At 40.2% G+C, this 26,440-nt stretch overlaps 2 protein-coding genes across 7 annotated transcripts in view; one reads left to right on the top strand and one right to left on the bottom strand.

Moving 5' to 3' along the window:
* The window catches only part of STRIP2 (striatin interacting protein 2), a 55,057-nt gene extending 41,862 nt beyond the window's left edge, over window positions 1-13,195 (top strand). For all 3 annotated transcript variants that reach the window (XM_077128700.1, XM_077128784.1, XM_077128841.1), the window contains exon 21: window positions 12,882-13,195. In XM_077128700.1, the coding sequence (XP_076984815.1) occupies window positions 12,882-13,132 (251 nt within the window). In that variant the 3' untranslated portion in view covers window positions 13,133-13,195. The remainder of the gene's footprint in view (window positions 1-12,881) is intronic.
* The window catches only part of LOC143657073 (uncharacterized), a 73,871-nt gene that overhangs the window by 22,876 nt on the left and 24,555 nt on the right, over window positions 1-26,440 (bottom strand). For 2 of the 4 annotated variants that reach the window (XR_013162759.1, XR_013162743.1), the window contains exons 4-5: window positions 20,084-20,229; window positions 13,351-13,462 (exon numbers count right to left, since the gene is read on the bottom strand). Coding sequence is in view for 1 of the 4 variants with exons in the window: in XM_077129121.1 (XP_076985236.1) it covers window positions 13,436-13,462; window positions 20,084-20,229 (173 nt within the window). In the remaining 3 variants the exon portion in view is untranslated. Of the gene's footprint in view, window positions 1-10,425; window positions 13,463-20,083; window positions 20,230-21,291; window positions 21,579-26,440 lie in introns of those variants that run through there. The other 2 variants (XR_013162766.1, XM_077129121.1) reach the window with 2 other exon arrangements.

Here is a 26,440-nt window from a genome sequence, read left to right on the forward strand (position 1 = left end):
ATAAATTCTAGATGTTAAATAGTTATTAGATATGTGGTTTCCACATATTTTCCCACGTTCTGTAGCTGCCTTTTTACTTTCATGATGAATTCCTTTGAGTAAATTTTATCAATTTTGATGAGGTCTTATTCATCTATATTTTTCTTTTGTTGGTTTGTGGTTTTGCTGTAAGGTCTGAGAAACCATTACCTAAATCAAGATGCCTCTTTACACTTTCTTCTAGGAGTTTTATAGTCCTGGTTTTTATGTTTAGGTCTTCAGTCCATTTTGAGTTAAATTTTTTTTTTTTGCTCTCATTCCATTTACTCTTTAAACTTTGTAAAAAATTTAAATTATACATTTGATCTACAATATGAACCAATGTCATTTCTATATCATTTAGTCTATTATTAATTTACTCATCAATGAGATTGTCTATGCCACAGTTCACTGGTGTTTTTCTAACAATGTTGCATCTGTATAGTTTGATGCAATGCAGTTCCAGTGACTGCAGCCACTGTGATGCATCCAATGATTCCAATGACAGCTGCAATAATGAGTCCAATTAGTCTCTTAGTCCTTTTTAGATATTCTTTTGCCAAATGGATCAGGACTTGTGTTTCTGGAGAGGATTGCCAGGATCTTGACATCTGCACCATCAGCCAAATACCTCTTCTTCTCCTTGCTGCTACAATCGTCTCATTTTTCTGCAATATAAATGCCATTTAGTTATTTTCGTCCGGGTTGACATGTCTAGGTTTTATTCTCTTCGAGGAATACAAACCGAGGTTCCGTCATCTGTAGTATTTGTAGTGGATGTCCCTGGAGCATCTCCTCACTTTAAGCTTTAAGAGTTCCCTTATTAGATCCCTGTTTGGGCACCAATTGCCGAGTCCAGCTCAAGAAATTTACCAATATGACTCGAGTCCTCTTCTATCGGCTGGACACACGTGCCTCTGAGACTTTTCCTTGGTTCCTTAATATTGATTTGGAGTCTTCTTCTTCGAGCCCCATGTTGGGCACCAAATGTTGCTTCTTATTGAAATGGAGCTCAAAGTATATTAAGGAATGATGAGAAGTAAAGAAAGGAAGAATGAATGAAAGAAAGAAAGACACAGACGGGCTCAGGGGGTTTGAAGCTTGAGTTTACTTCAGACAGACTTCAGACCTGAGTTAAATTTTACATATGGTGTAACATGGGGGTTCACCTTTATTCTCTCACATATGAATATCCAGCTCTCCCATAACTATTTGTTGAAGAGATTGTTCTTTCCCAATTGAGTAGACTTAGCATCCTTGTAAAAAGTTAGTTGGCAATAGATGTGAGGGCCTATTTCTGAACTCTCAATTTGATTCCGTTAGTCTATATATATTTGTGTTTTGACCTCTGTAGCTTTGTGATAAGTTTTAAAATCAGCAAATGTTCCTCCAACTTTGTTCTTTTTAAAGATGGTTTTGGCTATTTGGGGCCCCTTACACTTCCATATAAATCTGATGATTAGCTTTCCCACTTCTTCAAAAAGGCTGTTGGAATTTTGATTGGGATTGTGTTGAATCTGTAAATAGTTTTTGGAAGAACTGACATGTTTGTACTGGGGAAACCCAGATCAGTGGGCCTTTGTCAGTACTGTTGACATAGGGAGTCAACCATGGAGGTGAAGTAAGCAGCCTTATTATTTGCATCTGCAGAGGCAAGAGGGCAGGGGTTGAGCCTAATGTTGCAATCCACTGAGTCTCCAAGTTAACTTCTACTTCCCCATTCCCTTCCATCCTCCCCAGTTCCCTGCACATTTGCTTATCACTCTTTTATGTATACGTGTGCCAGTTTGAATCTGTGGTGGCCCCCAGAAAAGCCACATCCTTTAATCCTCACTCAGTGTTGCTGGGTGGGAGCATTTGATGTTCCCATGCAGATGTGACCCACCCAATTGTGGGTGGTAACTTTTGATTAGATGATTTCCATGGATGTGTGTCTCCACCCATTGAAGGTGGAGTTGCTTACTGGAATCCTTTAAAAGAGGAAACATTTTGGAGAGAGTCCCTGTTTTGGTAGAGCCACAAGAAAGCCAGCAGGTGCAGCATCTTCACCATGTGCCCTTCCAGCTGAGAGAGAAACATGAACATCATTGGCCTTCTTGAAATAAGGTATCTTTCCCCAGATGCCTTAAATTGGACATTTCTATAGACTTGTTTTAACTGGGACATTTTCTCAGCCTTAGAACCGTAAACTAGTAACTTATTAAATTCCCCTTTTTAAAAGCTATCTTGTTTCTGGTATATTTCATTCTGGCAGCTAGCAAACTAGGACAATATACATAAGCATGTTCAAAAAATGGCATCTAAACTCCTCCTAGAGGTAGGAAATTTACTATTATGAGCCAAAGTTTATCTTAGGACAAGTTAGTTTTTTCTGTGCTTACTCCAAAGTCTGGTTTGTACTGGCCTTGCAGCCATATTTCTTGACCAGGATATCATGACCATGGCTCCCAGATGCTGATGGCTGTTTTTGACTTGTTTTTCCATCCTCGTCTTAGGTTGACTAGATAAAGAGAATTCAACATTGTTAGTTTGGGTCCAGGAGGGGCCATTGGCCTCATCATGGGTTTAGGCGGCCTCATCTTAGCAATATTTAGTCTTCCAATCTATAAGCATGCAATGCCCTTCCATTTATTTTGGTCTACTTTTCTTTGATTACTTTTAGCAAGGTTTTATAATTTTCTGTGTATAGTCCTTTGCATCTTTAGTTAAATGTATTCCTAGATATTTATTTTCTATATATTTAAATAAATTTATTTCCTAGATATTTAATTCTTTTAGTTTCTAGTGTAAATGGAATTTTTTTCTTCCTCTTCAGATTGTTCATTACTAGTTTATAGAAACACTACTGATTTTGGGGTGTTGACTTGTACCCCACTGCTTTGCCATATTTGTTTATTAGCTTATAGCCTTGTTGTGGGATTATATAGATATATAATATCTATATATATCTATATAATTATATAGATATATATTTTCAGGATTTTTCTATATATAGGATCATGTCATCTGCAAATAGGAAAGTTTTACTCCTTCCTTTCAAATTTGGATGTTTTTATTTCTTTTTCTTGCCTAGTTGCTGTGGCTAGAGCTTCCAGTACAGTATTGAATATCAGTCACGACAGTGGGCATCCTTGTCTTGTACAAGATGTTAGAGGGAAACCTTTTAGTCTTTTACTGTTGAGTATTATGTTAATGGAGGGTTCCTCAAGTGTGTGTTTTATCATATTGAGGAAGTTTTCCTTCCATTCCTAGCTTTGCTACTGAGAAATCAGGATGTAAGTGATGATTTTGATTACTGAATCATTATAGATATATTCCTTTTTGCTTTCTGGTATATTGGAGTAGACAGAAGGAAATTCCTGAAATCTCTCAATTATAATCCAGCTGCCTTGATCTTTTGTAATGTTTGTATAGCCCTTATCTTTCTGTCCCTGAGATTGTAAAAATCTTGTGACTAACCTTCATTTGTACCCAGTTATCCAGTTTTTCAATTTTAGAGTCTTGTAATCACTAAAGACAGCCCCTAATGTTTATTAATGATGGGTCTTGGGTCAGCTCAGAACTAACCCACCCCAAGTCTAAAGTAATCTTGATAACCAAGACTGGATCTAACCAAAATGGGCCTGACTGACATGCGCAGTAGTTTAGACTTTAACCTATAAGTCACCTATACCTTATTCCATCATTTTCCTTTATATATTCTGTAACTAATCATGTAATCAGTCTGCACATGCTAAATAATTAGATCACCTCTAATTACATCATCTGGAGCCACTGTGCTCATTATCCTAAACCCTGCCCATCTTTTCTCCAATAAAACTATCAGAATTATTGCAATTCAAGGAGACAGATTTTGGGCCAATAGGCCATCTGTTCTCCTACTATGTGCCTAGTAAAAAACTCTTTCTCTCTTTGAAACCCCGGTGTCTCAGGAATTGGTTCTTGAGTGGGTCAGGCAAAAAAATCCATGGCCTTCGTCCAGTAACAGTTTTGTAAGTGTTTTTATCAAAAAGAGTGCTGGATTTTTGCCAAATGCCTTTTCTCTGTCAGTTGAGGTGATCATGTGGGTTTTTATTTTTATTTTTTGCTTTCTTCTGTGACTGTGGTATATTATGTTAATTGATTTTCTTATGTTGAACTACCCTTGTATACATACCAGAGATAAATCCTACTGGTCATGGTGTGTAATTTTTTTAATGTGCTGTTGAATTCAGTTGGCTAGTATTATATTGAGCATATATAATGCTCAGTTTATATAATTATATTATATAAAATATAATTATATTATATAAAAATATAATTATATTATATAAAATATAATTATATTATATAAAAATAATATTACATTTTTGCATTTCTATTCATAAGTGATATTGGTCTGTAATTTCCTTTTCTGGTAGTATCTTTTTTCTGACTTTGGTATTAGAGTAATGTTGGTCTAATAGAATTAGTTTCTCCCTCCTGTCTAGGTTTTTCTGGTAATTTGGCTGTGTGTTAAGGCTCTTCTTCAATGCTTGTTCTTGCTTATACTGAAACTGTAGAGCATCCCATGTTTAACTGCTGAAATTTTCTCTGGTCTTCTGTTTCTGCTTCTTTCTCTGGACTTATAGTGCAACTTTTTAGATTGCCCTTTTATGTGCAATTGTTTCACCTCCAGGAGATTTCCTTTTCTTTATTCCTTCTCTGGAAGTCCTGGGCTCTTCTGTTGTTTTTTGTTTTGTTTGTATAAAATAATGTATATATAAAGCAAAGAAAGAAAAAAGCAATAGTTTTCAAAGCACTCTTCAACAAGTAGTTACAGGACATATCCCAGAATTTGTCATGGTCTACCATATGATCCTCTCGGATTTTTCCTTCTAGCATCTCCAGAATATAGGAGGCTAGAAGGAATAATTTCTATCATCACAATCAACATTTTTTTTCTTTTTTGTGAAAAATAACATATATACAAAAAAAAACAATAAATTTCAAAGCACAGCACCACAATTAGTTGTAGAACAGCTTTCAGAGTTTGACATGGGTTACAATTCCATAATTTTAGATTTTAACTTCTAGCTGCTCTAAGATACTACAGCTAGAAGAGATATCAATTTAATGATTCAGCAATCATGTTCGTATGTTCAATCCTATCTTCTCTGTATAACTCCACCATCACCTTTGATCTTTCTAGCCTACTCTTTAGGGGTATTTAGGTTCTGGCCATTCTAACTTTTTCATGTTGGAAGGGGCTGTTAGTAATATGGGGTAGGGAGATGAAACTAGCTGATGTTCTGGAAAGGCTGGGCCTTCTAGGTTTTAGAACTTATCTGGTCCAGGGGCCCACCTGGAGGTTGTAGATTTCTAGAAAGTTACCCTAGTGCATGGAACCTTTGTAGAATCCTATATATTGCTCTAGGTGTTCTTTAGGATTGGCTGGAATGATTTTGGTTGGGGTTTGGCAAATTATGATAGGTAGCAATGTCTAACTGATGCTTGCATAAGATCAACCTCCAGAATAGCCTCTCGACTCTATTAGAACTCTCTCTGCAGCTGATACTTAATAGTTACACTTCTTTTCCCCTTTTTGGCCAGGATGGAATTGTTGATCCCATGGTGCGAGGCCCAGACTCATCCCTGAGAGTCGTTTCTCAAGCCACCCAGGAGACAGTCACCTCTGAGTGTCATGTTCCATGTAGGGTGGTAGGCAATGATTTCACTTGAAGAGTTGGGCTTAGAGAGAGAGAGAGAGGCCACATCTGAGCAACAAAAGAGTCCTCCAGAAGTAACTCTTAGGCATACCTATAGGTAGGCTAAGCTTCTCTGCTACCTACATAAGCTTCACAAGAGTAAGCCTCAAGATCAAGGGCTTGTCCTGTTGATTTGGGTGTCCCTAAAGTTTGACACAGTATCAGGGATTCCCTGATGGTAAAGTTTAATAGGTATTTTTTTCTCCCATCCCTCAAGGGACTTTGCCAATGCTTTTTTTTTTTTAATAAGCAGGCTCTGGAATCGAACCCAGGTCTCCAGCTCAGCAGGCAAGAATTCTTGCCACTGAACCACCTTTGCACCACCCTGCCAATACTTTTTGATTATCTGCTTAATATATTTTAAGATGTATCCAGGCATTACATTAAGGTATAGTGGATTTAAGGCCTTCTTTCTTATTCTGGGCTCCCTGTGTTTCAATTCTTCAAATAACCTATATAGATAGGTTGAGTTAGATTATGTGCTACCGAAAATTTAGGTTCCAGACAAAATAAACCTTTCTTCCTTTGGTCTCAAAGAATATGTGTGGTTCTGAGATACAGACAATGTCTTCCTTACCCCTGTGTTCTGAATTACTTTAACCCCAACCTGATTGGCTTCATTCTTATCTCTAAATACCAGGTTATATATATGTATATAAAGCAACTACTCAAAATTCAGAAATAATAATTACCACTCTGGATTAAATGTGTCTGCTATAAGAGTTTATAATCTAGGCTTCTGTTTTCTTATACGTATTTTCTGAAGGAGACCATACAATAATTGCTCTTTTGTTTCTGGCTTATTTTGCTTCACCAAATGTCCCACAGGTTCATTCACATCATTGCGTGCCTCACGACTTCGTTTGTTTTTGTAGCAGCACAGTATTCAATCATATGTATCCACCATTGTTTGCCAATTTACTTCTCAGTGCATTCTTCAGCCACCTGCATTCATTAGGCAAATGATTAATGCCCAAAGTCCACAGTCCATCAACACTCTCAATTTTAGATAATTTAATTCTTCCCAAGAGGAAAATAACTAATAGGCATACTCTCACCAAACAGAAAATCTAAACCTCCTCTTAACTGTTGTCCCTCCCCTCATTATTTACCTTTGTTGTTGCTGTGGTAATGTTAATGCTTTCCTGTTAAACATAGCCCATAAGATGTAATAGCGGTTTACCCCCGTTCCCTGGACTTAAACACACTTTTTGTACATGAATCATACCTTTGAAGTAGTTCTCGCAAGAACTAACGTATTTCTAGTGTTAATCAGTGGGACACATAGGTCTTTACAACTCCTTTCAATTTTATTCACCTTCAATATGGTAATATTACATACCCTCTAGAAAACTGCCTTCACTTCTGTCTATTCCCTTACATTTGAGTTCAACCTCATTAGCTAACCGTTCACCCATCTCCAGCTTCTGTGTATCTCTAAGTCCCCTATACTCTGTACTATAAACCTCTGATTTTACCTTTACCATGCTCATAAAAGTGGAGTCATAGAGTATCTATCCTTTTGTGTCTGGCTTATTTCATTCAGCATTATGTCCACAAGGATCATCAATCGTGTCATGTGCTTCAGGACGTCATTTGGTCTTACTGCTGCAAAATATTCCATTGTATATATATATATACCACATTTTGTTAATCCACTTGCCTCTTGATGGGCATTTGGTCTGTTTCCATATTTTGGGGATTGTAAATAATGCTGCTATGAACATCAGTGTGCAAATCTCTGTGTCATTGCTTTCAACTCTTCTGGGTATATACCAAGTAGTGCTATTGCTGGGTCATAGGGCAACTCGATATTTAGTTTCCTAGGAACGGCCAAACTGTCTTTCATAGTGGCTGCACCATTATACTTTCCCACCAGCAATGTAAGTATCCCAATTTCTCCACATCCTCTCCAACATTTATAATTTCCTGTTTGTTTAATAGCAGCCATTCTTATAGGTGTGAGGTGGTATCTCATTGTAGTCTTGATCTGCATTTCCCTTATAGCCAATGAGAATGAACATCTCTTCATGTGCTTTTGAGCCATCTGTATTTGCTCTTCAGAAAAATGCCTATTCATATCTTTAGCCCCTTTTATAATTGGGTTGTTTGTTCTTTTATTGAGTTGTATAATTTCTTTATGTATACAGGATAGCAAACCTTTTCCAATATGTGATTTCCAAATATTTTCTCCCATTGAAGTGGTTGCCTCTTCACCTTTTTGACAAAGTCTTTTGAGGTGTAGAAGCATTAGATTTTGAGGAGTTCCCATTTATCAATTTTTTCTTTTGTTGCTTGTGCTTTGGGTGTAAAGTTCAGGAAGCTTTACTATGTCTTGAAGATGTTTCCCTACAGTTTATTCTAGAAGATTTGTGGTACTAGTTTTTATACTTAGGTGTTTGATCCACTTTGAGTAAATTTTTGTATAGGGTGTAAGGTAAGGGTTCTCTTTCATTCTTTTAGCTATTGATATCCAGTTCTCCTATGTCCATTTATTGAAAAGACTATTTTGTCCCAGTTCAGTGGATTTGGGGGCCTTGTCAACTATCAGTTCACCATAGATTTGGTGGTCTATTTCTGTACTCTCGATTTGATTCCATTGGTCAATACTTCTATCTTTGTGCCAGTACCATGCAGTTTTGACCACTGTGGCTTTATAATAAGTTTTAAAGTCAGGGAGTGTTAATCCTTGTGTTTCATTCTTCTTTTTTAGGATGCTTTTAGCTCTTTCCCTTCCAGATGAATTTGGTAATTAGCTTTTGCAAGTCTTTAAAGTAGGTTTTTGGAATTTTGATTGATACTGCATTGAATCTATAGATCAATTTAGGTAGAATTGACATCTTAACTATATTTAGCCTTCCTACCCATGAACAGGGAATGTCTTTCCACCTACTTAGATCTTCTGTGATTTCTTTTAGCAATGTTAGGTAATTTTCTGTGTACAAGTCCTTAACATCCCTACTTAAGTTCATTCCTAAGTACTTGATTCTTTCAGTTGCTATTTTGAATGGAATTTTTTACCTTAACTAACTCCTCAGTTAGGTCATTGCTTGTGTATAGAAACACTACTGATTTTTGCACATTAATTTAATATCCTGCCACCTTGCTGAATGTATTTATTAGCTCAAATAACTTTGCTGTAGATTTCTCCAGATATTTCAAGTATAGTATCATGTCATCTGCAAATAATGAAAGTTTTACTTCTTCCTTTCCAATTTGGATGCCTTTTATTTCTTTGTCCTACCTGATTGCTCTAGCTAGAACTTCTAGCACAATGTTGAATAATAGTGGTGACAGTGGGCATCCTTGTATCATTTCTGATCTTAGGGGGAAGCTTTCAGTCTCTCTTCATTGAGTACAATGCTGGCTATTGGTTTTTCATAAATGCTCTTTATCCTATTGAGGAAGTTACCTTAGATTCCTATATTTTGAAGTGTTTTTATCAGAAAAGGATGTTGAATTTTGTCAAATGCTTTCTCAGCATCAATTGAGATGATCATGTGATTTTTCCCTTTCAGTCTGTTAATGTGCTATATTACATTAATTGAGTCTCTTTGTATTGAACCATCCTTGCATTACTGGTATAAACCCCACTTGGTCGTAGTGTATAATTCTTGTACTGTGTTATTGGATTCGATTTGCTAATATTTTGTTGAGAATTTTTGCATCTGTGTTCATTAGGGAGATTGGCCTGTAGTTTTCCTTTCTTATAGCACCTTCACCCGATTCTAATATTAAAATGATATTAGCTTCATATAATGAGTTAGATAGTGTTCCTTTTTCCTCAGGTTTTGGAAAAGTTTGAGCAAGATTGGTGTTAGTTCTTTTTGGAATGTTTGATAAAATTCTTCTGTGAAGCCATCTGACCCTGGGCTTTTCTTTGTAGGAAGATTTATGATGACTGATTGAATCTCTTACTTGTGATTGGTTTGTTGAGATCTTCTGTTCCTTCCTGAATCAGTGTAGAGTGTTTCCAGGAATTTTCCCATTTCCTCTAAGTTGTCTAGTTTGTTGGCATGTAGTTGTTCATAGTATCCTCTTATGATTTACTTTATTTCTTCAGGGTCTGTGGTAACATACCCCTTCTCATTTCCAATTTTGTTTATTTGCATCCTCTCTCTCTCTCTCTCTTTTTTTTTTTTTTTGGTCAGTCTTGCTAGTGGCCCATCAATTTTATTGATTTTCTCAAAGAACCAATTTTTGGTTTTACTGATTCTTTCTATTGTTCTTTTGTTCTCCCATTCATTTAACTCTGTTTTAATCTTTGTTATTTCTCTAATTCTATTTGTTTTGGGGTTAGTTTGCTTTTCTTTCTCAAGTTCCTCCAGGTGAGCAGTTAAGTCCTTGATTTTTGCTCATTCTTGTTTTTTAATATAGACATTTAGGGCAATAAATTTCTCTCTTAGCACAGCCTTTGCCACATCCCAGAAGTTCTGATATGTTGTATTCTCATTTTCATTCATCTCCAGATAGTTACTAATTTCTCTAGCAGTATTTTCTTTGACCCATTGGTTGTTTAAGAGTATGTTATTTAATCTCCGTATATTTGTGAATGTTTCGTTCTTTGATGGTTATTGAGATCCAACTTCATTCCATTATGATCAGAGAAAGTTCTTTGAATAATTTCAATGTTTTTAAATTTGTGAAGACCAGGATATGCTCTATCCTGGGGAATATTCCATGATCACTAGAGAAGGATATATATCTTGGTGTTTTGGAGTGCAATGACTTATATGTGTCTGTTAGGTCTAATTCATTTATCAAGTTATTTAACTTCTCTATTTCCTTTTTGATCTTCTGTCTGGTTGTTCCGTCTGTAGAAGAGAATGGTGTATTGAAGTCTCCTACTATTACTGTTGAAGCATCTATCACTCCGTTCAGTTTTGCCAATGTCTGTCTCATGTCCTTCGGAGCTCCTTGATTGGGAGCATAAACATTTATGATTGTTATTTCTTCCTGGTGAATTGAAGCTCTTATTAGTATATAGTGACCTTCTTTGTCTCTTATGATGTCTTTACATTTAAATTCTCTTTTGTCTGATATTAGTATAGCTACTCCTGCTTTCTTTTGGTTACAGCTTGCGTGGAAAATCTTTTTCCATCCTTTCACCTTCAATCTATTTGTATCCTTGTGTCTAAGATGAGTCTCTTGTAAGCAGCATATAGCTGGATTATACTTCTTAATCCATTCTGCCAATCTGTATCTTTTGATTGGTAAGTTTAGTCAGTTAACATTCAAAATTTTTACTGAAAAGGTGTTTCTTGAATCCACTACCTTCTCTTTTGGATTTTATTTGTGGGATCTATATACTCTTTTCCCTCTTTCTCTTTTTATCCTCTAAGTTACCCTTACTGGTACTCTTCAGTTCTCTACCCCCTCCAGACCTTCAACATCTGTGTTTTTTTTTCAACTGGCAGAACGATCTTTAGTATTTCTTGTAGGGCCTGTCTCTTGTTGACAAATTCTTTCAGGATTTGTTTGTCTGTGAAAACTTTAATCTCTCCCTCAGTTTTGAAGGACAGTTTGGCTGGGTACAGAATTCTTGGCTGGAAGTCTTTCTCTTTCAGTATCTTAAATATGTCATGCCACTGCCTTTTCACCTCCATGGTGCCAGTTGAGTAGTCTAAACTGAGTCTGATGTGGTTTCCCTTGTATGTAATAGACTGTTTTTCTCTTGCTGCTTCCAGAATTTTCTGCTTCTCTTCAACATTTGACGGACTGCTTAGTATGTATCTTGGGGAAGGCCTGTTTGGAGTTCATTGAGCTTCTTTGACTTGTATATTTATGTCCTTTATAAGGACAAGGAAGTAAGCCAAGCCACATTCCTTGAATGCACTACCCTCACCAGCGCAGCCCTGCAACCCGCAATTCACCTCACACCCACATGCCTGAACCCCTTCAGGTCTAAAGGTTTGATGAATTCATTTAAACCTTTTTTGGTTATATTACACCCTAGGTAATGTTGGATACTGCATATTAACTCACATCAGGAAATATGATACCCATTTGATATCAGGATTTATGCTTAGTTTGAACTCTATACCTAATACACTCTAAATACGATTAATTCAGAACACAATTAATTCAGTAACACATTTGTATCATGGAGTAATGGTCCTCAAGAGCTTGAAACAAATGAACCATCAGCCAGAGTTTGGAAAACTTAATTTTGAAGAGGTTTTTCACTGTTTTGACATTTGTTATAGTGGGATTTGACTGTTATTTGCATAATTATATTTAAGACTTTTCGCAGGATTACTAATGACTTGTCTTTGCTGGAATTTGTAACCTGCTTGAATTTCAGAGGATGCAGAGAAGAGAACTCTTTTGAGCAGAACAGAGTTCAGAGAACTAAGGGAAGCATATGATTGGCATATAACAAGCCAGCATGCAACTTCTATAAGACAGAAAGAGCAACTAGCTATTTAAATTCTTGTAAATTTTTAAAACTTGAAAATGTTTTATTCAACAATGACATGTTTTTCATAACTCCCATAACTACAAACTACACTTCCTTATGATAAATTGAGTGTAGGGCATAAGAGGTTTGAGAAATAGGTATCTCTAGTCCTGAAATAAGTGTCCAACTGGGATGAATAGAAGCAAAGCAAATTATCTGTTTTCTATTTCTGCCTCCATGGAAGCCTCCATCTCATAATAGTAACACAGGCTGGCAGATTTACCTTGTGCTGAGAAAGATTCCAGGAAATCAGGAAAGGCTTCAATAATTGTTCCATTCTGATTTTCCTTGTACCCCTTTCTGCTTCTTCCCATAACTTGAAAACTAGCTCCAGGGAAAGCTCAATAAAGGGAGTCATGTTACCCTTAGAAAACATAGTACATATAACTAATAAGAAAGTGAAATAGTAAGAAGAAAATATAATAAAAGAAATCTACCACTGTTACAGTTTCTACACTACCTACCAATAAGACTATCTACAAGCATAAGTATGTGGGCCTTTGTGTGTTTTTTAAACGTGAGTGGTAGCATGCTGTGTAATTATTTGTATAATGCTCTTTACAAAAAAGGGAATTATGAACCATTTCATTGTTGGAATACCATAGGCCATGCTCACTGGTAACAGGAGTGGTGTCCAGAGTTATATACATCTTTTTCTCCCTCTCTTCCCAACACAGACATCGATGCCAGGCCTTGGGACTTCCAAGCAGAAGAATGTACCCTGAGGGCCAACATTGAGGCTTTTAACAGCCGTCGGTATGACAGACCCCAGGATTCTGAATTTTCACCTGTGGATAACTGCTTGCAGAGTGTGCTGGGGCAGAGGTTAGATCTTCCTGAGGATTTCCACTACTCATATGAGCTCTGGCTGGAGAGAGAGGTATTTTCACAGCCGATCTGTTGGGAAGAGCTGCTCCAGAATCATTGACTGTACTCTTGTCAAAACGTCCAATACATAGGGGTTGGCTCCAATAAATGGTGCTCTGCTTAACCTGCCCATTCAACCTTTGATTCCAGCTCTAAGAATGCTTGCCAAGGGGAGATCTGGCCCAGCCCAAGGACATCAGTGTTGTTCAGGGCCAGTCTGTTGAACCTGGAGGTGGAACAGACCTGGTATCCTAACTTGTACAAAATTGATCAACATACCCTGGGGTCGATTGGGTCCCCAGTTGATCTTGGTGGATCCATTCTGGACAGGTCTTTGGTGGTACTTCCTTCTGTATAGAGCCGTCTAGAACCAGGGTAGCCTTTGTTGGACCTAGGAGTGAGAGGAAGTTTATTATGGAATTTAGCAAAATCAACTTTGAAATTAAGTATGCAAGTTTTGACAAAGATGACCTGAACACCATTCACCTCTTTCTAAATCATCAACTCTAAGATGATTTTAGAGCACCTGCACCTTCTATGTGAAGGATGATGATTTACTATTGCTTAAATATTGCATGTTATGGATAGTATTCTGTGTAGAGTGTTTTTTCTTTATTCCCTAAAAGGTCTATGTTCATTGTGAAAATTATTTCCCTGTGTACTCAACTAGGGCATGGAGTCCTCTGCTATTTTCTAAGAGCCAAGACCAGTATGAAACAGTCAGGTCTTCTCTAAGGATGTTTCATATTTCTGAAACTACTTAAATTTTAAAATGGCTGAGTACACTGCAGAAAATTATCCTTTTCATCAAAATAATTTTTCAAAAGACAAGTTAGCCACAGGAAGCTTTCTTTATCACAATGGTATGTCCATTTGTGCTCATGATTCATTTATTTTTTGGTTGAGTAGAACAACAAGAGCATCACAGCTTACATTTTTCTTCTTCAACGTTGAGCAATGATTTTTTTTTTCATTTTTACTGCTGGTGGTTTCAAATTATCATGTGGAGATTTAGCAGTACTGTTTCTACTAAATGTGTAACACTTTAATGTTACACATTTCTTTTAAAATATTAAGGTTGATATGCCAACTTCTTTACACTTCTCTCTTTTACAGCAGAATTACATACTTCTCAACTAGAAACAAGCTTTTTAGAAAAGTTTCTGATTCAGTCAGGATCATTTTCTCTTTTACCCCTACAATTATGTCATTTATATTTTCAAGCTTTTTTTACTATAAATACCTCCATCCAACTTAGATACTACTGAAACTTTTTACACTAGCACGCTAAATTTGCCAGGAGATCTAGTCAAAATTGGCTAATTTATTCTGTCTTTTGCCAACCACAGTCTCCTTTGGAATTGATGATGGAGTTTCTTATGATGCCTGAAGAAAATATACCAGTTCTTTAATAAGTCATCCTTGGATTTCACCTCTTTGTACTTTAGGGTAGCAGGATTTCTGGTTTTATGGAAAGATCATGAAGAATGTAAGTATGTAATAGATAAATTTGTAAATTTTACCTGAGTAGAACAGTCCTCACTATAATGAAAATAATTTCTGAGCAGGTCATCTATGAATTATACAAATTGTATTAATCTAGGGTCAAGTTGGTATGATTTTAATGTGACTTGAATGAAAAGACAATTTTCAAGGAAGCAATCATCAATATTTTTCTTTTAAAGCCATATAGTATTTAATTTGTGTCAAGAACAAATAAGTAGCACTTTTAAAGATATGCACGTGGATGCTTTCTGAGGCACACAAGTATGCTAAGCTTTACTACTTCATGTTATATTATTTACCACTCTTCTCTAAGGGAAGTTTGAGTTTCTAATACAGATGGAGAAACTGAGGCTTCAAGGATAAGTGATTACTTTCAGATCACATAGTTTTTCCACTGACTAGCTGGGACTAGCATTCAGGTATTAATAGCCAGCTCTATATGCTAAAGTAAATAGGTCGACTCTCCCAGTTTGAGAACCTATGTATGTGTGGTTAGGAATAAATTCAGATAAACGAACTTCCAATGGTGATTGTTGTTATTACATGGAAGAATATTATTTGAGTAATTTATAAAGTTCAGAATTTTTATTTGTGAATATTTCAGTAAAGTTTGCATTGATTGTTTGTAAGCTGTTCATCTATTGAAGCACTTTAATAAAAAGAGAAATGAACTGGAGTTAGTCATTTGGTCTTTAACTTCTTCAACACATGAAAATCTTCAAGCATATTAGATATAGGAAGGAGGTATTTCATTAAAGAATGTGAGTATACAAAATATTCTATTAGTCTACCCCCAGAATATATCCTGGGGGTAGACTAATAGAACACCTCTAAAATCTCAGTGACTTACAACAAACATATTTCTTGCTCATGGGTCTTGGGGTCAGCTGTAGCTCTCCTTCACTCAGCTTGGCTTGCTAGCTTGGCTTGGCTGCACAAGTCTTCTCATTCTGGCCGTAGGCTGATGGAATAGCTCCTATCTGGGACATACTGTTCTCATAGTAAAGGGAGGAGCAAAAGACCAGACCAAACCATGCATGCACATTTAAAGCTTCTACTTAGTTGTCGTTAAGTCAAAACTTCTTATATTCCTTTGACCAAAGGCAACTCACATGGACAAGCCCAACATTGGACCAGAGAAGTATAGCCTACCTACAGAGTGGCAAGTGGTGGGGATGTATAAACTTACAGTAAAGAGAGTGAACTGGGAACAGTAATACAATCTAGTATAGCCCTACCTTCCTGGTCATGAATAACTGCTTCTATACTGTATGCAAAATACACATGTTCCCTCCTTAAGGAAGGTACTCCAAAAGTCATATCTAGTCATTGCATGAGATCTAAAAAAAAGTCCAGGGATCTCATCATCTACATCAGGTCTAGATGCAGCATCTCTTGATCCAAAAACTTGTAAACTTAAAAACTACAACAAACTACGTGCCCCCCAACTGCCCCCAACACACACATCCAAAATACAATGGTGCAACAGGGAGAAGACAGCCTCAATAAACATTCTGTGCTGCTTTGAATCTATTATGTGCCCCAGAAAAGCCAGGTCTTTTAATCCTCATTCAGTATTGTTGGGTAGGAGCTTTCTGATTGTTTCCACGGAGATGTGACCCACCCAATTGTGGGTGGTAACTTTTGATTAGATGGTTTCCATGGAGATGTGTCTCCACCCATTCAAGGTGGAGTTGCTTACTGGAGCCTTTTAAGAGGGAACCATTTTGGAAAAAAACTATAGAGCTCAGGAAGCCAGAAATCTTTGGAGATGAAGAAAGAAAACACCTGGGAAGCTTCATGAAAGAAGAGGCCAGGAGAAAAAGTTAGCAGACATTGCCAACCTGTCTTTCTAGCCAAGAGAGAAACCCTGAACATCATTGGCCTTCTTGGACCAAAGTATCTTTCCCTGATGCCTTAATGTGGACATTTTCATAGCCTCAGAACTGTAAACTTGCAACTTATTAAATTATTAAAAACCATTACATTTCCAGTATATCACATTCTGGCAGCTTTCAAACTAGAACACATTCCTGTTCCAAAAGGGAAGAAATGGAAGACACATAGTGACTACTGGCCCATAGCAATTCTGCAATCCTAATGGGCAAATATTGCATGAAGTCCTGTAATTCTGGGGATAAGAATGTTCCTTAAGTCTTCTCCCTAGAAGTACCTTGCCCACATTCCTCAACCTTCCCACCCCTTTCATTATTCTCTGGGGTAGAGGAGGGTTTTTTTCTATATCCTCCTTGGCAGTATTTGAAGAGGGCATTGGAGAATGTTCTTGGTGGCTGAAATTCTCCAGTGAGCAGTTTTCTTGGTCTGTTTCCTGCTTAAGGAATGTTGGGGGTCCAAGAATCATTTTATATGTGTGTGTGTGTGTGTGTGTATATATATATATATATATATATATTTTTTTTTTTTTTACATGGGCAGACACCAGGAAACGAACCTGGGTCCTCTGGCATTGCAGGCAAGCATTCCTGCCTACTGAGCCACCGTGGCCCACCCCATTTTATATTTTGAAGAGTCCTTTTTAATTGGACTGGTAACTTGACAGTACAACTCTCAAAAACTTTTAAAAGTTTATTTAATTTCAGTCAGCTCCATTGCCAATAACTGTAACACCAGCTTTTTTGGATACATTGCTTCCTAGACTTAGTTACCAGTACTTTTCACTTTATCAAGCTTCTGTGGGACCATACTTTTAGTCTCTTTTCCTTGAGCCATTTTGTCCAACTGAAAGAGTTCACTGAGGACCACATAATCCAATCAGAGGTCTTTGTTAAAAGGTCTAAATATCTTTCCCTTGATTTGGTCTTTATCCCAAGGCAATATCTTAAACAGATATTTTGGCTCAAAGCATTTTTAAATTTTATCTTTCAAAAGTTGGATAAAAACTGTTGCATCTTTCAACCTTGTAAATCCTAAAACTTCTGGATATCTTTTCCCTACTATCCTTGCCTGAAAACAGGCCAGTTCTTTTCTGTCATCTTTTTCTTATAGTATCTAATCAAATATATCTAATCACAACCAGATCATACCACCAACTTTCTGTCTTAAAACCTCTTCACCCAAAACCACATTTTGATTAAGTGCATTTTCTCTCTCCCAAATTATCACAGACAACACCGAATCTTTTGCCATTGAATAACAAGGGTTGTCAATTTTCCAGCCTCCTATAAGTTGTCTATGTATTGCCTCTTAGTCAATATCATCTATTTTCAGGTTTTGTTATGTTAACACTCTACTGTTGGCACCAAGTTCATTATTAAATACTTTTAAACATTATGCTGAGTGAGATTAGCCAAAAACAAAAGGACAAATACTGTATGGTCTCACTAATATGAACCAATATTAATGAGTGAAACTTGAGAGTTAAAGTTAAGAACACAGTTAATCAGGAGATAAAAAAGAGGGTCAAGATTGGGCATTTGGTGCTGAAGGAATACAGACTGTGCAACATGACTAACTGTAAAACTTCAGAAATGGGTAGCATAATATTACCTAATGGTAGCACAATAATGTAAGTACACTGAATACAGCTGAATGTGAGTATGGTTGAGGTAGAAGGGCTGGGGGCACGTATGAAACCAGAAGGAAAGATAGAGGATAAAGACTGAGACAGTATAACTTAGGAATGCCTACAGTGGACAATGATGGTGATTAAGTGTACAAATATAAAAACATCTTTGCATGAGGGAGAACAAATGAATGTCAACATTGCAAAGTGGTGAAAATAAATGGCATGTAGGAAAAAGTACAATCAATGCAAACTAGGGTCTATAGTCAACAGTAGCATTGTAATATGCTTCCACTGAATGTGACAAAGGTATTACACCAAAACTAAATGTCTACAAGCAGGGGTGGCAGGGGGTGTGGGGGAAGGGTATGGATTTTTTGCTGAAGAAAGGAAATGGTTTCATATCATTGTGGTGGAGAAGCCATGTCTATTTACTTAGGTTGGATTTAAACTGTTTAAAACTGAATAGAGAAAAACAAGTGCTAGAGAGAGTATGGGGAAAGAGATGTACCTATTACTGTTAGTAGGGGCACTGAGAGGTGCAGCCCCTTGAAGGGCAGTGTGGTGGTTCTGAAGTAGTGGAAACTCCGTTTACCCAGGAAAGCACCTGAGCCTCTGAGAAGTGGACAAAACTTTATTGCAGCAGACCCAGAGGACCCTTTGTCCAAAGTCTGAGCCTTAAATATTCTTGGTTTCCAGGTTATATAGGCTGGTAAGCAAGGTGGGAGTCACTATGGGAACAGGCAGTAAACACTGGAAAGGTACGGAATTTCTTTTGTCTGAGATGGGATGTGCACAGAGGACCCTGGGTCTGAGGATGTGACCTGAGGCAGGGTCTGCGGACGTGACCAAGGGCAGACGCCACAGACATTTTGTTTTACTCCCTGCTTTTACATTCTTTAGGAGCACATGATTTCATACATAAATTCGTAAGGTGATGCGCACAAATACATATAAATTCTTAAAGTTATACAGCAATAATACTGAGGTGATACACATGAATTCATAAAGTTATAAAGCAAATACTGAGGTTAAACTTGTAAACTGCCTCCTTCCCCCCTTTTGATGATATTTATCACATTTTATTTTATAAGCCAGCACCAATTTCATTTGTAGAGACTAGCTCATATCCATGATGATAATTTGTGGGGCTCAGGTTCCTGAGATGAAGTTTGTGGGAGGCAGTTTTTCTGCCTGTTATGTCCTCTTGTTTTAGTTACACTTTTTAACAAGCAGAGGGCTGGGCAAGGTAAAATAAGTATAGCACTTACTACTTCTATTATCATTGTCACAATCTTGGACCATGGTCTGGAAAATAATGAGTCAAGCCACGAGGTCCAAGAGTTGTCCACTCCTGAATTTCTAGCTAAATCTTCAGAGAGGACCATGAGTCCTTTCAGGACCCTCATGACTGGCCCATCTGGGGCCATATTGTTGGGGATGTAGGGACAAGCAACTTCCACCTGGTATTACACAGACCCCTCCTTTTTCTGCCTGTTTTCCCAAGCCTACCTTGCTGGTAGTAGCTGACTGCTCAGACAGGCTTCTAACAGCATCTTTAGTATAATTTATGAACCTTTGCTGGTTGTAATAAATGTAATTAATCCAGTCTAAATTTTTATTTACTATTACCCACCAAAATAGGAAAGCCTCAAACGCAGTGGTTATTTGGCTGCAAGCCTTATATTGGTCAGGAACTCCTCTCGGGACTCCAATTGCATCTACATATATATTAGGGTCAAAGGAACCCTCTAGGGCTTCTCGCTTTTTCCTAGACCCAGGTGCCGGCCCTTGTTCCTGAGTTTGGTTTAGGCATGGGACGGCAATTGGATGGCAAACTGCACTAAGGCGCAGGTTCCCTCCCAGTCCAGCAGTTTGTTTTAGAATGTTTCCTCCACGCGACCACCAAAGGTCTGCCCTGGGCCCTGTCAGGTTACAGTATTTCCGATCCCGAGTGACATTCCCGGTCTGGGCACAAGTTACCTGAGGTCCTCTTTTTGTTTTGTTTACATGTTGCAAGATACACACTGTGAAATTCCAGCAGACTCCTTGGGCCAAGAGAATTCCTTTTCTTTCACCATTTTTGGCTGGAGGAAACAGTATGGCCATGGCACTGCAGCTGTCGTCCCCTGTGGAGTTTAGGAAGAGAGAAACCACACACTTAAATTCTGCCTCATGCTTATCAAGTCCTGAGAGAAAAGGGGCTATCTGGGTACCAGGGTGGCCAGTGCTACAGGCCTAAGAATCGCTTTTTCCCAAACTGTGCACAGTGAATCTCACCCATTCCCACCAGACGTTGGTTTCATTTTATCCTGTTATTGCTGTCACACTTTCTTTTGCATCTTTGATTGTCATGACTTTTACTACTGGGAGATTTGGAATTAGGTAGGGTGGTGGGTTTGAGGCATTTGTCTGTGGCTCAGACTGGGTTGGTGGGCTTCGGGCATTTGCTGGTGATGTGGACTGGGTGGGTCTAGGAGGGGGAACGGTGGGCCCACTAGGATCCGGAAACGGCCGGTTGGGTCTTTACCAGGAATGCCTGCCCCCGATTCCAAAACTGCGGTTATACTTTATGTCTACTGGACCTGGCAGGGCAATAACGAGGGGATTACAGTTGTTTATGTGGCGTTCACCCTTTACATGCCCCTTAGCAAATGTTAATGGCTTAAGTGATGTGCAGATATCAAGTGAGGTTTGATCTATAGATCCATAACTGAAATTCCAGGTGCCCTTGGGACACCACTGTTGTTGGGATGAAGTCCAACCCCTAAACGGTGTAATCCACTGAACATCCTGCCATGACCAGCATGGGCTTCTCTCCCATCCCTCTTTCCTAGCTTGAGGGCGCAGATATTTTTCTGATGAACTTAATGCTCGCTGATTGCCCAGATTTCCACAGGAAATTCCCTCAAGTGCACAGAAGTCCAGCTGAATGACCTGAGAGTTACTCCCTTCAGTGACAGTGATGGTAGTTAGGGCAGCAGTTACTTGCCAGAGAGTGCCCAGGAGGCAAAGGGGGATTATCATCTTAGAGGTATTTTTAGTTTGAGTTACTGAGATATGAAGGGTCCCACCAAATCAAGGTAAAATTAGTGTTTGGAAAGTATTGCAGGCAACATATTCTAGGAGGGCTAATAGTGCTAAGTGACAAACAAACACAAAGAGTAAGAAAAAGACAATAGTCCACAGACCCAACAGGCCGAGTCGTCCATGTGTCGATTCCTCAATCCTTGGCCAGGCGTAGATCAGTCTGCTTCCTGGGTGACTGAAGCAGGACTTGAAGATTTCCTCAGGCTCTGGCCACACGTAGACCAGAGAGTTTCCGAAGCAGTGGGAGCAGGGCAGGTGGTTTTCTTATGCAAAGTCAGACGCAGTGTGTTCTCTGGGTCAGTTCGGGCACTTCCAAGATGAAGTTAAGCTGTTTCAGGCTTCAGCCGAGAGTCGGGGATCCAGGGGGTGATCTTGGCAACCTTAACAGCTGTAGGAGTAGAAAGGAGGACCGTATAGGGCCCTAACCAAGTAGGTGTTAATGCCTGATTTTTCCAATCCTGTTCCCAGACTAGCAACCCCAGGGTAAAGGAGTGCACAGGAGGTGTTAATTGTAGTGGGAATCTTTCATTTACCCAGCTGTGCAACTGAAACAGAGTGGAGCTTAGGCCCTTGAGCTGCATTTGTAAAGTTAATTCTCCAAATTGTGTAATATTTCCTTGGAGTTCTTTTATTAGTGGTGGAGACTATCTGAACAGAGCTTCAACTGGGGAAAATCCAATTTGTTTCGTGGGACTGCATCTTATCCTTAGCAAGACTATATGGAGTACATCAGTCCATTCTAGATTGGTTTCCTGACACTTTTTTTGGAGGCAATTTCAAGGTGTGGTTCATTCACTCCCACTTTTCCTGAACTCTGCAGGATATATGCTGTGTGGAGATCCCACCTTATGCAGAAGGCTTTGCTGAGATTTTGTACGATACAGGCCACAACACTGGTCCACTGTCAGAGCCCAGGGAGTTTGGCAGTCCATACCTCAGAATAATTTCTTTGCATAAGAAATAGACCACTTCCTGGGCTTTTTCTGAGCAAGTGGGGATGGCTTCCACCCATCCTGAGACGGTACAGACTTCTACTAGCAAATAGTGATACCCCCTTGCCCGTGGGAGTTCTGTGAAGTCTATTTGGATGTCCTCTAATGGCATCTGTCCTATGACTTGAATTCCTAGGCCAGGGGGGTGGGGTGTTGTTTGGCCCTTGTAAGGGTTTTTTTGAGCACAAGTCATGCATTTAGCATAGCCTGCTCAGGCAAGCTGGTGCAGTCAAGGAACGTAAAAGTACTGCTGAAGAAACTACTCCAGGGCTGTTGTTCCATAATGGCTATTTTCATGAACTTGCTAAACCATGGTTGGACCTAGGGCTTCTGGAATTGCTAATCGACCATCCTTGAATTTCCACCATCCATTCGGTAGGAGAGTACCACCTTCTTGGTTTAGCCAGGAATGTTCAGTCTCGGAATATTTTGGCTGTGTGCCACTTATTGGTTCAGGCAGGAGTGCTGCTGTTAAGGAGGAGTGGGCTCCCCTTAAGGCTGCTGCCTTGGCTTCCTTATCGGCCAGACAGTTCCCTCAGGCTACTGTTGTGTTTTCTGACTGATGCCCAGGGCAGTGGATGATGGCAATTTTCTCTGGGGCCCAGACTGCTTCTGGGAGGGCCAGGATTTCCAGGCCATGCTTTATTTCCTTTCTTCCAGCATTGATTAGTCCTCTTTCTTTGTATAGGGCCCTGTGCACCTGAGCGGTATTGAAGGCATACCTCGAGTCAATGTAAATGTTGACAATAGAATTTGCCCCTAACAGCAGGACTCTGGTGACTGCCAAGAGTTCGGCTTTTTGAGCCAAGGTGCCTATGGGGAGGGGCCCAGATTCCACAGTTGAATCCAGGGTTACCACTGCATACGCTGCTTTTTGCATCCCGTTGTAGACAAAACTGCTGCCATCTGTATAGCATTCTGCATCAGGGTTGAAGAAAGACTGGTCCTTTAAATCTGGTCTGCTGGAGAACACTTCTTCTAAGGTCTCTGTACATTTATGCTCAGGCAGGCCTTCTCCTGTTGGCAGGAGAATAGCTGGGTTTAGGCTGTGTATGGCTTCCACTTGGATATTGGGGTTGTCACATAAGAGGGCCTGATAGTTTAGTAGCCAGAAAGTGGAAAGTCATTGACATCCCTTTTGCTGGAGAACTGCCTTGATTTGGTGCGGGGTGCAAAGGGTTAATTGCTGGCCGAAAGTTAACTTCTCAGCATCTTGGGTTAGAGTGAAGCAGCCTCTACAGCTGGCAGACTGGGAGGCCATCCCTTGGCCTCCGAGTCTACCTTCTTTGATAAGTAAGTAAGCTACCAGGTGGTCCCAGGAGCCTAATTTCTGAACGAGAACCCCTGTGGCTGTTCCCTGTCCTTCATAAATGTACAGGAGAAAGGTTTGTCAATGTCTGGGAGACCCAAAGCTGGGGCTTGGGTGAATTCCTTTTTTAGAGTTTCAAAGGCTTTTTGTTGTTCAGCTCCCCAGGGCAGAGGTGAACTTTCTGTTCCTCACATAGCCTCATACAAGGGCCTAGCAACTTCTGCAAAGTTAGGAACTCAGATGCAGCAAAACCCTGTGGCCCCTAGAAATTCATGGACTTGTCACTGAGATGTGGGTGTGGGAATCTGACAGACGGCTTGCTTTTTTTCAACCCCCAGGTGCCTGGTGCCTTGAGCAATGTGAAATCCAAGGAATTTCACCTGTTTCTCGCAAATCTGGGCCTTTTTCTTAGAGATTTTGTAGCCTCTTTGGATTAAGTGGGTCAGGAGGGCTTTAGTACTTTTTAGACAGTCTTGTGAGGTTGTGCTGGCTAAGAACAGATCATCCACATATTGGAGAACAACACTAATATACTTGTTATCGTGGAATTCCTGCAAGTCCTTTCCTAGCTCCTGGCTAAGTATAGTGAGAGAATTCTTGAACCCTTGGGGCAGGCACGTCCAGGTTCTGGAATAATTGTTGTTTTCTTCCAGTGAGTGGATATTCCCATTCAGAGGCAAAAATGGGTTGGCTGACTGGTGCCAGACAAACACAGAAGAAGGCATCTTTCAGGTCAAGGCAGGAGAAAAATGAGGCTATTGCAGGAATTAGGCTCAATAGAGTATACAGGTTTGGTACTATGGGATGTAGTGTAACAGTCACTTTGTTGATGGCACAAATCTTGTATAGGACGGGAATCGTTGGTGCCAGGTTTTTGTACCAGTAGCAGAGGAGGGTTCCATGGGGACTGGCATTCCCGTAATATACCATGAACAAGCAGGCGGGCAATGTGTGCCTGAATTCTCACCTGGGCTTCCTGGGGGACTGGATGTTGTTTAAAACGCACTGGGGCAATTCCTAGAAGGAGTTCCAAGAGGACCAGAGGGGCATTTTTTCCTGGCATTTGTGGAAGGTCAGGCTGGTTTTGGTTTTCTCTGGTGAGAAAAAGTCGCCACTCTTCTGTCTGGGGGGCTGCCAGGGTCACCATGATTTTTCTCTCTGGGTTTTTTAGCGTCAGGAAACATTCTCCTTCTGCACTGAAACTTATCTGGGCCTGGAGCTTTGTCAGGAGGTCTCAGCCCGGCAGGAATACCAGGCAATCAGGAAGGTAAAGAAATTGATGAGGAACTTCACAAGATCCCAGCAGACACTTGCAGGCTGTTAAGAAGGGATGTTGAGCTGAGACTCCAGTGGTCCCAACAATGGTGGTTTGCCTTTTAGTTTTAGGCCCAATTTGCTGCATGACAACAGAATGTTCTGCCTGTGTCTACCATAAAGTCCATTTTTCGGCCCCCTACTGTCAAGGTGACCATGGGCTCCCCAGGGCCAAGTATGAAGGGGCCCGGTCTGCCTCAGTCCGAAGTGTCTTCAAGCCTATCTAGACTACAAAATTAGTAGCGATGGGCTCCTCATAGCTAGCGGGGTGCTTGCTTCCCCTTTCCCATTTTTTGTTGGAGCATTCTGCTTTCCAGTGTCCCTCCTCTTTACAGTAAGCATACTGGTTTCTTCCCAGTGGAGCTGCTCTCCTCCGTTCTCTGGGCGGCCCCCAATAAGTGGGTGTTTTATTTTCTGCGCTGGACACTTGAAGGTTCTGGGTTTTGAGAATGGAGCTTTCTGGTGCCCTGCAGGAGCGCCACAGCAGGCACGTCTGCTTTTTCCTTTAGTCGAAAGTCTGCTCCTCTCCACGCCTCTTGGTCTCAGTTCATGTAGACTTTTGTAGCCACTTCAAGGAGCTGGGATACATTCATTCCAGAAAACCCTTCTAATTTATGCAGCTTTCTCCGAATATCAACAAACACAGAGTTAACAAGTTTCTGGCTTTGAGCTCAAGGAACTGGCTAGGGGGCTTCATCTAGCTTTTGCAGGACTTCAGCGGTTTTTGACATATTTATTGTTTTTCTGGCCCACTTTATCATGCCTTGAATGAGTGCATCTTGGTAGAGATTCAAACTATTCCTGCCAGCTTCGGTGTTTGGGTCCCACCGTGTGTCAGCATCTGAGAAGCAGTTTTGAGTGTCTTGGGATGCATTCATCACCGCGTCCAAAGCATTTTCTTATAACCACTTCAGAGTGGCTTGTGAAATTAGTCTGTGCTCTTCTGTGTTGAAGAGGGTGATCCAGAGCTGATGGCAATCCTGCCATGTTGGTCAATGGGTGTATATAATCGACTGGAGCAGGTCGATCATAGCCTGGGACTTCTCAGTGTAGGAGGGAGTGTGGTTTTTCCAGTAGATGAGGTCAAAAGTTGAAAAAGGCTGATAGACAAACATGGGCTGGCCTTCTGGATCCTAGTAAAACGGTGCTTCGGTTTCCCGCAGGGGCAGCTGTAAAGCCCCTGGGGCACCGCAGGCTTTCCCAGCTCGGGAGCAAAGGTTCCGGGTTTGCGGGATCTCTGGGGAGAGGTCCGGCGGACTGGGACCCGGCGAGACGGCAAAACGGCTGTGGAGAGCTGGCTGGGGTCCGGAAGGAGATGAAGTTCTCAGCAGAGGGCGCCAGGGAAGCTGATGGTATCTCCGGAACCACAGCCGGCGCTGGCGGCGGGGGTAGGGGGGCTGGAGCTGGGTAAGGCGGAGGCAATGGGTTTTCTTCTTCAGCTGGGAGGTCTGGAGGTTTTCCCCGGGTTGAAGACTTAAGAAGGTGGGGGTAAAAGTCTCTGTCGGCCGTGGGGAGAGAGCCGAGGCTCGGACGATCGTGGCCTAACGCGCACAGTCGCGGAGAGCTTCTGTCGCCAGCGGGGAGGGAGCCGAGCTTGGGGTCCGCGCCGTGACACGCGCAGTTGCCGGGAGCCGG

The sequence above is a fragment of the Tamandua tetradactyla genome, chromosome 1 (assembly GCF_023851605.1).
Source record: "Tamandua tetradactyla isolate mTamTet1 chromosome 1, mTamTet1.pri, whole genome shotgun sequence".
Classification (NCBI taxonomy): Eukaryota; Metazoa; Chordata; class Mammalia; order Pilosa; family Myrmecophagidae; genus Tamandua; species Tamandua tetradactyla.